This window comes from Ostrea edulis, chromosome 5 (genome assembly GCF_947568905.1).
Source record: "Ostrea edulis chromosome 5, xbOstEdul1.1, whole genome shotgun sequence".
In the NCBI taxonomy this organism is placed as follows: Eukaryota; Metazoa; Mollusca; class Bivalvia; order Ostreida; family Ostreidae; genus Ostrea; species Ostrea edulis.
Window position 1 is genome coordinate 19,131,468 of NC_079168.1, and position 16,078 is coordinate 19,147,545.

Consider the following 16,078-nt stretch of genomic DNA (forward strand, 5'->3'; position numbering starts at 1 on the left):
TATGTACCCATGCAATTTTAGAATGTCTGCTTTTCCACGTTTTTTATTTGTCATAGTTATGGATATAAAAATGACACAATCAATTTTGGCAGGACCACATACAGCAACGAGGAACCAGATTAAAGTTCTACCTTACGCGTTGTTACCAAGTGGGTAAGTGGGTGGTGCTTATTTTATTTTATTATGTTTTGTTGTTGTTGCTCAAAGTACCTGCAACTACTTATTACAAAGTTACTGGGGCAATTATCGTGCCGTTGGACCAAGGACATTTTCTAAGTGAATTGAAGTTATTAAATCAAGAGATCTGACCATCGGTTACTTTGTTTTAGGGCCGGTATATGTTGGAGACAGGAAACCAGCAGTCCCTATTAACGAGGCACAATAACGAAGGCAATACAAAAATAAGTTTATTGACATCAGAAATCAAAATTACTTCCTCACAATGATAAATAATTGCTCCTACTTGATGGTGAGCTGTCAAATCTAACAGTGCAAATACAAAGCAAAGCATGGTGTACAACCAAACTCGTTCCTGTCACAAGTTCTAAGTGCCTGCTTAATATGCATGGTCAAGAAGAACAGAGAAATATTCAACAATTATTTTTTTCTTTTCTTTGGAAGATAGTAATATGCAATTCTGGAGACTGATCAGAATTACAGGAAGAAACACCATAACCACAGTAGCGAGACACGTGACTTTGGCATGACCTACTGCCTGGAAAAATGACGACGAAATTGACGACAAGGAAAACTTCAAACGAATAAGTAACACCTTTATCAAAAACGAGTAGTCACATAACTTATATCAACAATTGAAGGATTTTCTCAAGGACAAATTTATACTAAAATGGTAGTTCTACGTGCGATAGAAGCAGAGAACACCGACAAAGTTCTTTGGCGGTCGGAATTTTTTTAATTGAAAACAAAAAACTATGTCAATGTTCTCTGCTTCTATAACACTTCGAATGTTGATATAAGTTATATGACAATTTGTTTGTTATTGATAAAGGTGTTACGTTATGTATTTATTCGTTTGCATTTTCCCATGCGTTGACTTTCGTCGTCATTTTCCCGGGTAATTGGTTCTGTCAAAGTCACGTGATTCGCCACTGTGATAACCATAGACAAAAAGTATAAAGCAGATACAAAGATTTACTCAAGATAAACGTATTTCCACTATTTTCAAGATAGAACCTTCGGAAATTCAATTCTTGCGAGAGAAAGCTTAAACAAGCCAATGAAAAGCTCACCTGTTATAATGTACATCTATACCTCATTCAAGTATGAACACTACGGAGGGTATTGTATCATACTTGAATAGTGAAACTAACAAAAAATACTCGCATGTATTCGAGGTCAGCACTTATCTACGACTTCGCATCACACACTACTACTCCTTCACTCCTTTTTACAATGTTGTCAATGTTGTTTCATACAGAGAAAATGAAATTTTATGAAATTGATACTGAAAATTACTTGGCATTCACGAAAATGTGAGCATTCTACATGAGGGGGGGGGGGGTAATTTACATTCTTATCGCGGGAAACTGAGGTAATTCACCAGGATTACACGAGTAATTTGCATTATTATGGCGGGAAACTGAGGTAATTCAACAGGGTTACAGGAGTAATTTGCATTCTTATGGCGGGAAACTGAGGTAATTCACCAGGATTACAGGAGTAATTTGCTATATGGGAAAATTAATCGTTATATAGGATATCAAACGCTTGCAAATAGTTACCGGATTTTATCCAACTCGAATTCGCTATTTGTTTCGAATTTACAAATATACGAGGCTTTTTGAACGTCTTTTGTAAATTTTAAAAAAATTGTAACGAATGATACTTGGAGAAAAGGCAACTTACCGAACAAACGTTGTAAAAAATATTTCTTCTATAACATGTTTTAGATAGTGGGGGGATCATAGGTCAGAGGTGAAATGTGATCACATGAAAAGACAGATTTCAGAAGTGTAACATACAACAACAATGCATGGGAGGGATGTTTACACGGAAAACAGCTCATTACAAGACTGCGAACATGCAACTCCAAACAGCACAGTTCTTAAACGGAGAACTGGGATACACAAGTGAAGGAAGGGTTTCAGAATGTTGTAAAAGTGACGTAGTATTTCAAACTCTGTTTTTAAACGTGTAAGATATATTTTGCATCCCATAATTTCCACAAGAAACAGGCAAAAACTGTTAGGTTTTCTTGAGTTCATACATGATAGGTAAAATTGAACACATCAGCTATAATAAACGACAGACTAACACAGAGGAGTAGTGACAATGGGACAGGCTGGATAGCGATTACTTCTGTCAAAAGGAATATTGGATTTTACAAAAGAAATTAATAAAACCAAAACTCTATGGAACAGCTATATCAACTTTACAAAACAAATACGATACAAAATTGATTGAATGATCAATTCTGCATAAAGTATTAAAATAATACTGCTAGGCTACAGAGTCAGCCTTCCTCTCATAATCATACCAAATAGAAAATATCAATTATGAAATTAAATAAAATAATCAACGAAATTAGCAGCTTTCCGTTGTAATATAAACTTGTTTGACCTGCGTTGCTTTTGCCCATGGAATACGGTGCGCCTGTAAACGAATAAAAACAGTCGTTATTGATATGATAGAACACTAAAGCAGGTGATTTCAAATATTGATTTTAAGATTTGTAAAATAATAATTTTTCTGTTGATCAGCAATTAATTATTGTTGATTTCACAAACAGAATATTTTGCCAATTAATCACTCGTTTGTTATGTAGTGCAGAAATTAACGGTATATAATTATTGATGAAAGATTGAGAAAATCAAGACTGAGAAAAATGCAACACTACTGCACAAACTGTTTAAACATGTGACTTGTCCACATCATTGCATACTGCATTTAAAACCGTTTCTCGTCCTTTGTTAAATTAAGATAGGATTGACCTGTCGCGTCACTGAAGTAACACCAGCCAAGAGTTAGTAACCACCCATTTTGATTTTTGGGTTAAGCATAAAGATTTCTGCCTGTCAACATGGCAGGTCTAACATATGGAGCTAATTCCAGTATTTTGACTCATAGACGATCCTTCTCCTCTCAAAGAGTATGTAGTTTATTGGTAATTCTTGATAATACACGTGACTTTTCATTGTTGAAAAAAAGATTATGTAAAAGTTGAAAATTATCAATGCGCAATTTCATAATAACTTTAAAAGAACATCTGTCACCCATCATGCAGCCATTAATAGTTTCTAAGAACAATAGACCCACAGTCCATATCTGCCACCTGAGTACTAGTTAAACGTATCACCAGTCCCAAGGTTAAAGGGCTATATATCCAGAAAAAAATCCTGTTCTGAATGTCTAAGCTAAATTCTGATATTCAGAAACAGTGAAAGGTGAAGATAACGAACAGTGATCATTATCATAACTCCTATAAGCAATACATAATAGAGAGTTGGGCAAACACGGACCCCTGGACACAACAAAGATGGGATCAGGTGCCTAGGAAGAGTAAGCATCCCCTGTCGACCGGTCACACCCGCCGTGATCCCTATATCTTGATAAGGTAAATAGAGTTATCTGTAGTCAAAATCAGTGCGTCAAGAACGGTCTAACATTCGATATGAAACACGTCAGACAGCATTTGACGCAATGATAGGTTGTATTGGCAAACTAGATCGTTATAACGACCACATAATTTGCGAAAAGCTGACCTTAAACGAGACCGTTGAACCCCTGCACCATCAAATTGTTTGTCAGTAGCCTGTCTCGATTTAAAAACTGACCATACGCAGAACAAGCTCTTGCGTATCGGATCAGTTAAAACAAGATGTGTTCTTAATGCTCTCAAAAGTGCATATACTGATGAAAGGCTTTGTATAATATGATATATGTATTATCATTAAACAATATCACTAATTTGGACCCACCCTAAAGTCAAAACCCTGGGGTTGCGAAATTCACCATTTTTGTACATCCTTTTCTGGTTTTCCTAAATATGCATTGAATTTTAATACTGTATCAGTAAACTTAAAGAAGTCTTTCAAATGATAAAGGCAATCATCACAATATTAATTTTAACACTACTCTGAAACCAAACCCTTACCTCTAGGATCATGAAATTTACAATTTTGGTAAAGGACCACCTACTCCTTCCACATAACCATTTAGGATCAATAGCATTAAAGCAGATATCATTCATATGTTCTGCATACATACATTATATGTACCAAGTTTGGAGTTAGAGCCTCTATTTTAGAATTTCCCTGTTCTCCCTGTTCTACATCACTATGTATTTAGTTTTTCCTATAGATATGCAGTTGTAGAAAAGATTTTTCGAAAACTGGTTGATTTTTGGCAGTTTTCACCCCGTCCCTAAGGCCCCAAGAGTGCAACAGTCCTGAAATTTACAATTCATGTCCTCTTTTTCCCAAAGACGATTCACACATATTTGAAAGGAATTAGAATAGTAGTTATCAAGAAGAGGAATTTAAAACAGTTTTATTTTTTACACGGCCATTTTGGCCCCATCCTGATACCAAAACCCCTACCCTTGAGAACATCAAATTAACAATTTTGGTAAAGGACTGCATTTTCTTTCTAAATATCCGTTTAGTATCAATAGCACTAAAGAAGGTGTTATTCAAGCGTTTTACACATAAATACCATATACCAAGTTTGGCCCCGCCCTGGAGTCAGAACCTCTACCCCTTAGATCATGAAATTTATAATTTTGGTAGAAGCCTTACTGCCCTACATCACTATGCATTTAGTGTGCGGTTCTTGAGAAGCAGATTTTTGAAAATTGGTCAATTTTGGGTAGTTTATACCCCGCCTCTAGGGCCCCAGGGGGTGCAGGAGTCCTGACAATTACAATGTATATCCCCTTTGTCCCAAAGAAGCTTCATACCAAATTCAAAAAGAATTGGAATGGTAGTTATCAAGAAAAAGTTAAAAATGTGTTAAAGCACGGACGAATACCCATTGCAATAGGTCACCTGAGTTCACTCTATATAATTCATACCAAACCAAAAGTATCAAAATGTTCCCTTATTAAGTATCTATTACCTATTTTTTTCGATTGTGAATAAATGAAAAAGGATGATAGACATCAGAATTTCAAGATTCTTGTTGCTATAATAAGGAGTGCAAGGAAACTGAGACATGCGCCAAACCCCTCTACGACATGCTGTTTCACGTACAAATTCTAACAATGGCGCCGGTACACTTAATTCCAAACTGTAGTCCGTCGACAAATGTTTCATTACCCCGGTTATGGCTGATCCCCTCATTTCGCTTGAATGGAATGAAATCGTCGTACTCGGACGACTTTAATTTGCTCCTCGTTTTGGGCGTTGTTGTAAAAATGCGTACTTCCGTTGTAGTAACTGGTCTTGGTTTTGTAGGAGGGTTAAACTCTGAAAAAATCAACTCTCTGGGTTACAATTGCTGTAGACATACTACATGGTAAATTCAACATCAAGAAAGATAACTGTTGATATATAATAACATGATGTCTTTGAAAAAACGTGGTTTTCACCTGTCTTGTGATTGTATTGCTAAACTCTACCTTGAACTTAAATATTTGACTATATCCTTTCATTGTTCAAATACATAATCTCCTCTATTCATAGTTATTTTTGCTGATGTCTGTCAAGGTCAAAAGTAAGTAAAGTATCCCTACATGCCAAAACTCAAAAACCAGTATAGAAAGATACATGTATTGGTACACATACGTTAGCTGGGATGAAGTTGACCCGGAGGTTAATAATCTTCAGTCGTGATCATTAACTGTGTATTTTAGTTTTGCATCCAAATGTCAATGAAATAAATCCTTGCTAAAAATGAATAGATAATGAGAGGATATGGACTTTGATACAAACCTTACGATCAAATTCTTAATGTTTTTGTCTTCATAAATCAGAAGTATATCTTGACTATGAGTGATACATGTATTAGTAATAAATCAGTATGCCTTAAATTGTGAACTCAAACATAGATTTCAAATATTCACAATTTCACTTTGTCTGTATTAATGAAATTGTTTTTAAAAAGGTCTTGAGTGAGTCACAATGCTTTTTTAAATACTTAGACAATATTTATTCAATACATTGATGGAATTGGGTAGCAGGCGTAGCCTACTAGTATATGATCCCTCTCTCTCTAAATGTGGTCATTGGGGGTGACTGTGTCATGATGTCACGTCATCAATGTGGTAAAGGTGTCAAAATCCAATAATTTGACTGTCAAAGTTAAAGGTCGTTTACGGGTCATGATAATATACACACGACACACGTGTTAGTGGACCGTAACGAAGCGGCGGTGCAGACATGGTTCGCCGAGAAGGAACGGATGAAGCAATCAGACTAAAAAAGGGGAGAGTTCATTCACATACAATCACAAACAATATCACCACTTCAATTTCTAAAATATTAATCACTGTAACTCATTATTCCAACCAGTATGCATTTACTGCAACATTTGAAGGATTTGCAATCCATCAACAGTCTATAGAACATGTCTTCATATTTCAATGGTTCTCATTTCCTTAAGATTTTGCCAAAATTAAATTACTGAGTGTGAATCAGAAAGTATATTGAAAGTTGGTTACAAAGAGGCGAATATTTACCAAGTAAAGTCATTGTCTCCTCATCTTCGCCAAACTCATTACTAGCAAAACAGGAATATTGTCCAAAGTCCTCTTTTGTGATATTCATAATTCGCACACTAAGAATAATTGTGTGACCCTTATCTTTATAAATGTCAATGCGATGTTTGAGAGAGTTGGCGAGAAACACGTTTTCGAACCGCCAGACCGACACGGCTTGTGGGAAAGCAGTGACCTTACATTCTAAAATGGTCTCTTTTCCGAGCGATTGACTCATTTTCTTGTTGTTTAGCCAGACCTCTGGTGGAACTATAATAGAGGAAACTAATCCATTAATGATAAATGACACAAGTGTTAACGTAAACATTATTTCAAAAAATTCTAATAATTACGTATTAATATTAAACGTTTTGTTTAACTGTACTCAATGTCAAAGAAATCGGAAAACGTACTTAAACAAAATATTTAAAACAAATTTTGGAACCAAAAGGTTCAACTCCAGGTATGAAAAATATGTACTCACATTCCACCATTACGCTGATGACGCGATTGACGGCTGGGGGTACGTCATTGAACGCCACACACTCGTAGATTCCATCACAGTATCTGGAGACATTGTGAATGATCAGGATCTCCCCGTTAATTCCCACCCCTGAAGGAAACGGTAAAATGTCAAGAAGCGCAAAGTGCAATCTTGCTGTCAAACGGTAAACAGGAAATCGGCATGGCGATAAAAATGAACATTATCAAATAATTTTCAAGTGAGAAAATAGAATTCGAAACAATTTGATGTATATGCTGTCTTTTGAATAATTATATCTTTAAAAATGAAAACATTAGGATTTAAGCATTGAAACAACAGATTGTTATGCATGAATACGGAAGCACAAAGCTGATTATGATATTCAAAATGCATGAAGTCAACACGACAAAGTGTTTGAAATTGAAAATGAGATAAGATTATGACTCTATATTGTGCTTTCTTGTCGCACACTAAAATGAAAGTGATTAAACAATATGATACGGCACACTTCTTGCTTTTCCCATTTTCGTTTCTTACATATAACTTTGAAAGAAACTTCCACAATACAAACATAAATGCACATTGGAATGCAAGCCATTTTGAAAGGAGGAAAATGCAACTCACACAAACTAAACAGATTATAACAGTTATGAATAGTGGTGTCACTTTTTGGCATACATGTAACAATGGTCTTAATGTTTTGTAGTTCAAATTGATCAGTATATTCAAACTTGAAACTTATTATATTTTACTTTATTTCAAAAGTGAATTCAACAAAACATATAAAAAGATGCTATTTATTAATTGCATTTTACATGAAGTATGAGAGAGAGTATTTAATGGGGAAAAATTAGTTCAGTTGTTCAGAAATTTGCAATTTTAATAAAATCATCACTGGAATTGTACACTGTAACTTCTAAAGCGAAGAGCTGGAGATAGAAAGAGCAGGGGATTGGTTAACGACCTGTAGATAAAGTCAGGAATAAAAGCAAATCGTGCTGAAACCACACTCCAAAAAGAGGAACAATTGAGTGTACCATTATTTACCACCGGGTCGTGTCCGATAACAGTGGCTATCGGAGCGGAGGGCAACTGCACTTCATACGCTGTAACAAAAACATGGTAAGCAATCAGATCACGTGGTACACGCTACAATGCAACCTGTCTTGTAGTTTTGTGAGACGAAGCACGGAAGATGTGTTAGTACAAAAACTGATGATCATTTAAGCTCGAACTGTATGTACTCAACCAGATAATGCTAATAAAACATATTATCGACAAAATTAACTCATCTTCCACTAAAAAAAAAATACGGTGTGTAAATTTAGTACATTTGAAAATATAGCTCGTTGTTTTGTTTCTCTTCATCATTTTGAAGATTTATAAGTCTCATCCCCGACAATACCGACACAAGATTATGTTCTACGTAGGTCTGTGTCATCTATTGATACATCCAAGGAGAGTTTTCCTTACAATTTATAAAAGAATTGCATGCATTTTCTAAATCATGTTCAATTGCAAGATTTGAATCGGGAACTTTACAGGAATTTCTTATTCCAGGGGTCCGTGTTTGCCCAACTATCTATTTTGTATTGCTTATAGGAGTTATGAGATTGATCACTGTTCGTTATCTTCACCTTTCATTAAAGACTAGAAGCTTAAAATCCTCTTTATTTTATATGGTTTTCCGAAAAATTGTAAAAAATTCTTTCAATATATCTTTTCCAGTATCATTGTTTTCTCCGGAGCTATGTAAATCATCTGCACTCTTTTCCATGAGATAATCATCCGCTTGAAATTCTTTAGTATATGTAATTAAATGGTATATTTTTGTAGTTAGTCATTCAAAGTCTTTAGTCAATCAAATTTTGAGAGCACCTACATTAATTTATTATGCATCGATATAAGTAGGTGCTGCATAACGTGTGATATTTTAGCAATACTCCATTATCACCTGCATATGGTGTGTATATCTCTCAACTGATTCGATCCGCAAGACCTTGTTCTGCAAATGATCAGTTTTTATATCGAAGCAGGCTACTGACAAACAAGTTGATGGTGCAGGGGTTTCAACAGTCTTGTTTAAAGTCAGCATTTCGATATATAACGATCTAGTTTGCCTATTTTTTGGGTCAAATGATGTCTGACGTGTTTCATACCGATTGTTAGACTGTTCTTGGCACACTGATTTTGACTACAGATAACTGCGTTTACCTGATCAAGGTATAGGGCTCACGGCGGGTGTGACCGGTCAACAGGGGATGTTTACTCCTCCACCTGATCCCACATCTGGTATATCCAGGGATCCGTGTTTAAAGAATTTTCTATTGTGCATTGCTTGTGGGAGTTATGAGATTGATCATTGTTTGTTATCTTCACCTTTCATTTTGTGTATTTTTAAAGAGGAGATAAATCACGCACTTATGGAGATTAAGTTTACATAATTTTCAATGTATTCTGTAACCACTAATTCTCCTTTGCCATGCTCCTCAGAAAGTTGCATTCCATAAAGCAAGGCTTTCGACGATTATTCCTACATGCATGGCGATTTCAATAGAAAACGATATATTTCGAAAATTCCTAAAAGTATAAAATTTAAGCAAACAGGTAAGGTATGAGATTTGCATAAGGATCACTTTACAAAGGGTAGAAATCTCCCTTTTATAAAGACTCTAAAAGTATCTTTATCCTTTTCATGTTATTATCAATTATTTATTCAAAACCAATTTCAAGACAAAGATAGAAAATATACATTGGTAGTGAAAGTTACCTGGCAATATAAACTGAGCGCAGAAAACGTTTCTTGGAAATCTAGCTTTGACATTATTACGAAGGTATTTGGTTTTTTTTACATGAAATAAAATTCTGATTTCCCATTGGGGCGAGATTTTATTTCCCCATATTAAATAAAATTGGTTTTACAACTATACCAAGAGAACTTAATGAAATAAGTGTTACGTCGATGGAAAAGTGGGCGTTTCCATCTCAATGAATATTGATATTATGTTGGTTATGCCTTATATAACAAAGAATTTAATTAGTTACTGATTTTTCACTCCTAAAGGAATGAAATCAAGTTAAAATCTACTTTCGCGTGGATGTGATGCATAATTAATATTTTTACTGAGTAATACGTATTTAAGGTATTTTGATATGTGTAAATTTGCAAAGGTGCAAAAAATATAATAGTTTAGTTGAAATATGATCTATTTAAAGACAATTTCAACAAGTAAATGTAAACAGTATAAATCATATTTGATCTTGAATTGATATATCAGTGAAAGGGTGATAATGTGAAAGAGAATAAAATGTTTTTGAAAATGTGTTAGCGTCGTGAACAATCGTGCAAATTGTTCTTTTCTTTTTGTGGTTTCTAATTATAGATCGTCTAATCTAATCTACATGTACATACATACATTGTGTATATTCAGTCGTCATGGGAAAGGTTCTGTACGTTGAGCATGGGTTAGGTACTACAGCTAGTTAGTGATTTGACATTGATGATGTGTAAAGCAATGAACGATGATCAACATTGTGGATTCTCTCTTATTTTTGGGAGGGTGGTATTAAATATAAATGTGGTTAAATAGATATTTATCATTCTTGCATAACATATTATGGTATTATATACTAAGATATATCCACAATGTATCTACCGCTCGAGTAGGCATGCGCACGCTTCTGACATAGACATGTACCTCGATGACTGACAGTGTATAAGCAGTGGTCATCAGACAGCTGGTTACCATAGTGACCGTGGGTTGTCGTCTTCACTCCTAGTTACAAACGTGTAAAGTTTTCTAAGTGCATAATTTTCACAGCGATCTCCCGGGAACAACTCATGAAATAACTGTTTGCAACTTAAAAGGCATGAATTATTATATTTTATCTAAAGATGTACTGGTATATTCAACATGTGCAATGTCCAGAAACAACAAATAAAAACAAATTGTATAGGAAATCTTTAACAAAGCTGTATATCAAAATAAATATTGTATGGGAGATCTTCACTAAAGCTGCATATGAAAATAAACTAATATTTGATATATTTTAAATTTGGTAATTTTAAAAATACATAATTATCAAATTCTCAAATAAATCTCACTACTTTATGATAATGCTATGTTGCAAAGCCTAGAGACAACAATTTGGTGAAAACGAAAATGGGAAACGATATTCTAAATTCAGAAATTCTAGCACCCAAGCAGTCTCTCGACTCGAGAACAAATTTGACCTAAATGACTACGGACAGCATTTCTATTAGAATTCTACCACTTACTTTCTTTATGATGCTCCTGGCTGTCAGCGTGAGGCTTCCTGAACCATTGTACCGTTGGCCTTGGGATGCCAGTGACGTTACAGGTCAAGGTCACTGTGTCACCTTCCTTTGTAGTTAAGTCATTACTCGAAGTGTCCAAAATTTCGGGCGGAACTAGACAGTGAAATCATAAGTTTGCTATTTTAGTATGTTGTTTCCATGCCCAAGATGAAAAAAAACAAAACGTTTTCATGCAGTATTATAATATCATTTATTCAAACCTGGTATCTGAAATAGAAGTGTTTGATTTAGTCGTAATGTACCCGTAGCAAAAACAACACATATCCTTAACTACATACACATGTTTTTATTGTACAACATGACAGGAAGCATATACATATAAGATCATCCTAAATGAAATAAAATATTCTGAAATTGCAATGCTAAACAAGTTCTGTATAAAAAAAAAAAAAAAAAAAACCAGAAAGAGTACATATACCTGTACACGTTCACATATTATTTTTCCACCGACTATATATTTTTAGTGTATAAAAGTTTTTCTCGTACATGAATGATAGAAAACTACTGATTTTATTGTACCTATCTCCCTATTCATCATCGTCATTATACTCCAAACATTTCAAATAATCAAAGGCAAGAACATGTAAAAATTGGAATGCTGACTGCGTCGAGCGGATTTTAAAATTAAAATTTCGAGTAAAATTGACAAAGAAAATAAAAATGTAAACATTTCTAGTGTTGGCAGACACATTTAGTGTAATATTGATTAACAAGGACCGGACAAGTACTTTCAAGATACCCTACAGTATCCACCTGTCTTGTATAAGCTATAGACTATATAGAAAAATCACACCTGGTCCGTTTGATCAATAGACAGGTGTAAAACATACATATACTGAGTGAATAGTATGTAATATAATAAATTTTTACTTAAAAAGTAGGTCTACCTTTTTTCAGCTAGATAATGAATATACATATATAGATATTAAAGATTTGTCACCTTGTTGCCTGTGTGCAGGCTCGTGCGTTTTAAAGACAAATGTATGGTTTCAGAAGAGAGCTAAGGCCATGTCGATCAGTCCTTGTCACATCAAATGTTGAAGAGAAAAGGACGCCATTGTTCCAAACACAATCCCATGGTGTGGGTCAATATTTGTAGAACTATTTTCAAATTGGGAAGACCTACTTGTCAAATATGATTGAAGTAAAACAAAACTCAATCGAACAATTTTATATGACGATCCTGTATTTGATAATTTGATGGACTTCCTCAAAGGCGTTCAAAAGATTCTTTTGTTCTTTCTCGACTGTTCAACGGGAGTAAAGGGTATCAAATGGTAAAATTATTTAGCATCGTCAATACTTGACAGTTTTGTGTGAATACACTTAATATAAGTAATTTACAAAACCTTGTTTGCCTTACCTGGTACTCTGAGAATAAGTTGGACGCAGTCAGCCAAAATAAGTTTCTTCATTTCTAAATGCATCACCATAGTAACAATACTACATAAACATATGCACGTTTATTCAAACGTCAGTATAAAAATAAAGACTTGTGAAGAGAAAGATAAAAGCGTTTTATATTAGCGCACGCAAAGCAACTGCGAAGCTTAATATGTGTTAAATATCAAAATACAAATATCCAAGTGTCCCCTAAATTCCATATAAGTGAATACTAACTACCAGAATAAATCGACATAACTCTGGAAAAAAAATCTATCTATTCTTGGTGGCGTGTACATCTGAGTTACTGTGAAGGCTATGTCTATGGTTAGTAACAGTGACGTTATTGTGTGCCAAGCTTCAGAGAAGAGAGAATTGGGGACTAGCGTCAGAGGTTAAAAGCTATGGATGGTGAGTTGGGCTGTTCTGTATATAGTGGTATCCAATCGGTGTGCAGGTCACAACAGACAGTTAGTGAAGGGGCGGGGCCTCTATACAGTGTGTCAATTACTCATTTTATTTGAATGTTTTACTGGCTCTTCTTTGAGTTTAAAAAGTTTACCTTAGAACTTGTAAACATATATTCCTCATAGTAAAAGTATTTTGATATACCATTAGTAGTACAAAGTCATTTTGGAGGTAAACATACATGTACATGTATCTGTGAAAATAGAAACATAATTTTGAAAAGAACATATCTGTATGTTTTTGGTTTGACTAATTTACAATTTTCAATGAATACATTACTATAATTAAAATAATTCATTTGTATTACTCAATTTCTACAAACACAACGACGTTAAAGTATTAAGTGATTGTTTGAAGTATATTTTGAAAAGTAAGTTTTCCTCAAGAAATTATTCGTTTTGTCTCGCATGAAGACAAAAATGTTGACTGCTTGTATCGTTCTATCATTTCTTCCCAAGATGGCAACACTCATTATCTTATCTAATGTGGCAATACAGTTCAATTTAGTATTTGACATAGATTACCTAATAGGAAAATATTTACAAGTTCTGAGATGCTGTAATCTAAAGTATTCAAGGTCTGTCATAATTCACACACTGCGAGTTCTAATGGATGACGGGGCGGCGTACACTCAGTCTTACCCAGGACGTTGAGGAGGACTGAATTTGTTTTTATGGGTAGTGTGTTGATCTGACATACAAAATTGCCCTGGTCACTATATTGTACATCACGAATTAGTAAATTCCAGTCCCTCAAACGGGGCCGTTCTACAGATATTCGCTCATCGTTGATGATTCGGCGATCCCCGTAAGTCAGCAAGGTGGACCAGCGGTCGGTCCATACCACCTAAAAATAGACATGACGTCATATGGTAATATTTAACGTACAAAGATAGTATATATTAAAAGACATACCTAGAACAATCAATTCTATGGTTTTAGTTTTGATTGGCAATGTATTAATTTGACAGGTATAACGCCCTCTATCTTCGTATTTGACATCATGGAGTAATAGATTCCAGTCTTTAGTATGTGGACGGTCTAAAACCATGCGTTCATCATCTATAATGCGTTTTTCAGCTAAAGTCAGCAAGGTAGAGTATTGATCCGTCCAGACCACCTGTAACACCACATAATTTATCGTGTAAGGAAAGAAATCTTTTCCTTGAGCATAGTTGGTAAGAAAGAAAGAACCTCCTTTTCATTGAATGATCTTGTTCAATCAGGAAGAATACGCAATTTCCGAGTTGCTCAACAGTTGTTTCCCCTTTGTGGAACTCTTACTTACGGTGAGACGCAAAATACACATTCGTACACACGCGGTGGGTACAAATGCTTAAATCGTTGCGTTCATATATTGCCTCAATTTCTAGCTGCTATGCAACCACCCGATCTGCAGGGAAACAAAAATTTAGTGAGATTATAAGTATCCGAGATTAGAATCAATTTTCACCATCTTCCTCTCGTAAAAGTATCGATTGTGTGGAAGAGGAAATAAATAATAATAACATATTCAATCTAAATGCCTACTTCAGACAAATTATTCTTGGTATGGTCAGTTTAATGCACATAGTATGTATATGACCCGGCGCAATAAACAAAATTTTCTCTCTAACTTTTATCGCCATCTACATAACCACGTATACACATTGAACCCTCCAAGTACTGAACGTACCTCCATCCCAAAAGAGCCGGTATCTCGGAAATTGCGTATTAACTGGGATTGTGTTGGCATATTTGTTCCATGCTACAAACGTGCGGACAAACAATTGAAATAAACACACATACATGAAACTAAATCTATATTCCTTAAACTGTATTCATCCACCTTTACCTTGTGCTATTTGAAACTGTCACAAAAAATCTATTCTCTAAAACTCGCCTCTGTTTTATAAGCTTTAAACTCAATATAAAAGGCCAAACTTTACAGATCACAAATCGTATAATCATATAGTGACAGTTTAACATATGTTCACAATATTTTCTTCATACTTTGAACGATGAATTTTGAGGGGAAAGTTGAACCATTCCGTGATTCCACATTATATCACTTTCATCGTTATGGGCTGTAATTTCAAATTGACGATAACATAATTTTTCTATGTCAGTTTTCGCATGCAGAAAAGAACGGCATCTGGCTATGGATTTGAATGCTGAAATAGAACTCGTATATTAACATGCTTGATTTGAATTAATTTTTTAACTTGTGGTATCAATTTTCATGTGATATTCTCACGACAAAGCTAGTGCCAAGAGATAGTTTCACTAATTGACGTATTAATTCCACTTAAATGAATTTATGTAATGAATTGCTGTGTTGTAAATGAATTTCTGCAACACACGTTGGTCTGGACGTGTGTTTGCGATGAAGTACATCCTGGGGTGACAAAAATCTCAGCCAGTCGCTCCTCAGAAAACAGTCGTAGGAAACAAATGTGTAGTGTCAATTATTGAGTAGCACAGAACATTATCATGATATTTGAGATGCAAGAATGAGTTTATTAATTGAATCCCAACACATTAACATCGTAAACATAATACATGAGGCCACGGGCCGCAATGCTCACCTGAGCCAACTGGCTTATACAGCGATCTTACTGGAACACATACATAATGACATGAGGAAAATTCGATACTAATCAGAGGAACTGTGGTTCTTAAAATCAAGATTTTTAATTTGAAATTCTTAATTGACACTATATTATGATGCTTGCGTGTTCATTCCACTGGACAAATCACATTCTTTTGGT

General features: G+C 34.8%; 1 protein-coding gene across 10 annotated transcripts in view; it reads right to left on the bottom strand.

Moving 5' to 3' along the window:
• Window positions 1–389: 389 nt before the first annotated feature.
• The window catches only part of LOC125649732 (opioid-binding protein/cell adhesion molecule-like), a 30,492-nt gene continuing 14,803 nt past the window's right edge, over window positions 390–16,078 (bottom strand). The window contains exons 3-10 of one of the 10 annotated variants that reach the window (XM_056166869.1): window positions 13,971–14,175; window positions 11,419–11,571; window positions 10,838–10,915; window positions 8,177–8,245; window positions 7,140–7,268; window positions 6,638–6,925; window positions 5,277–5,426; window positions 390–2,613 (exon numbers count right to left, since the gene is read on the bottom strand). In XM_056166869.1, coding sequence (XP_056022844.1) covers window positions 2,492–2,613; window positions 5,277–5,426; window positions 6,638–6,925; window positions 7,140–7,268; window positions 8,177–8,245; window positions 10,838–10,915; window positions 11,419–11,571; window positions 13,971–14,175 — 1,194 coding nt within the window. In that variant the 3' untranslated portion in view covers window positions 390–2,491. Of the gene's footprint in view, window positions 2,614–5,210; window positions 5,427–6,637; window positions 6,926–7,139; window positions 7,269–8,176; window positions 8,246–10,837; window positions 10,916–11,418; window positions 11,572–13,970; window positions 14,176–14,243; window positions 14,449–16,078 lie in introns of all 10 variants that reach the window. The other 9 variants (XM_048877447.2, XM_048877446.2, XM_056166873.1 and 6 more) reach the window with 9 other exon arrangements.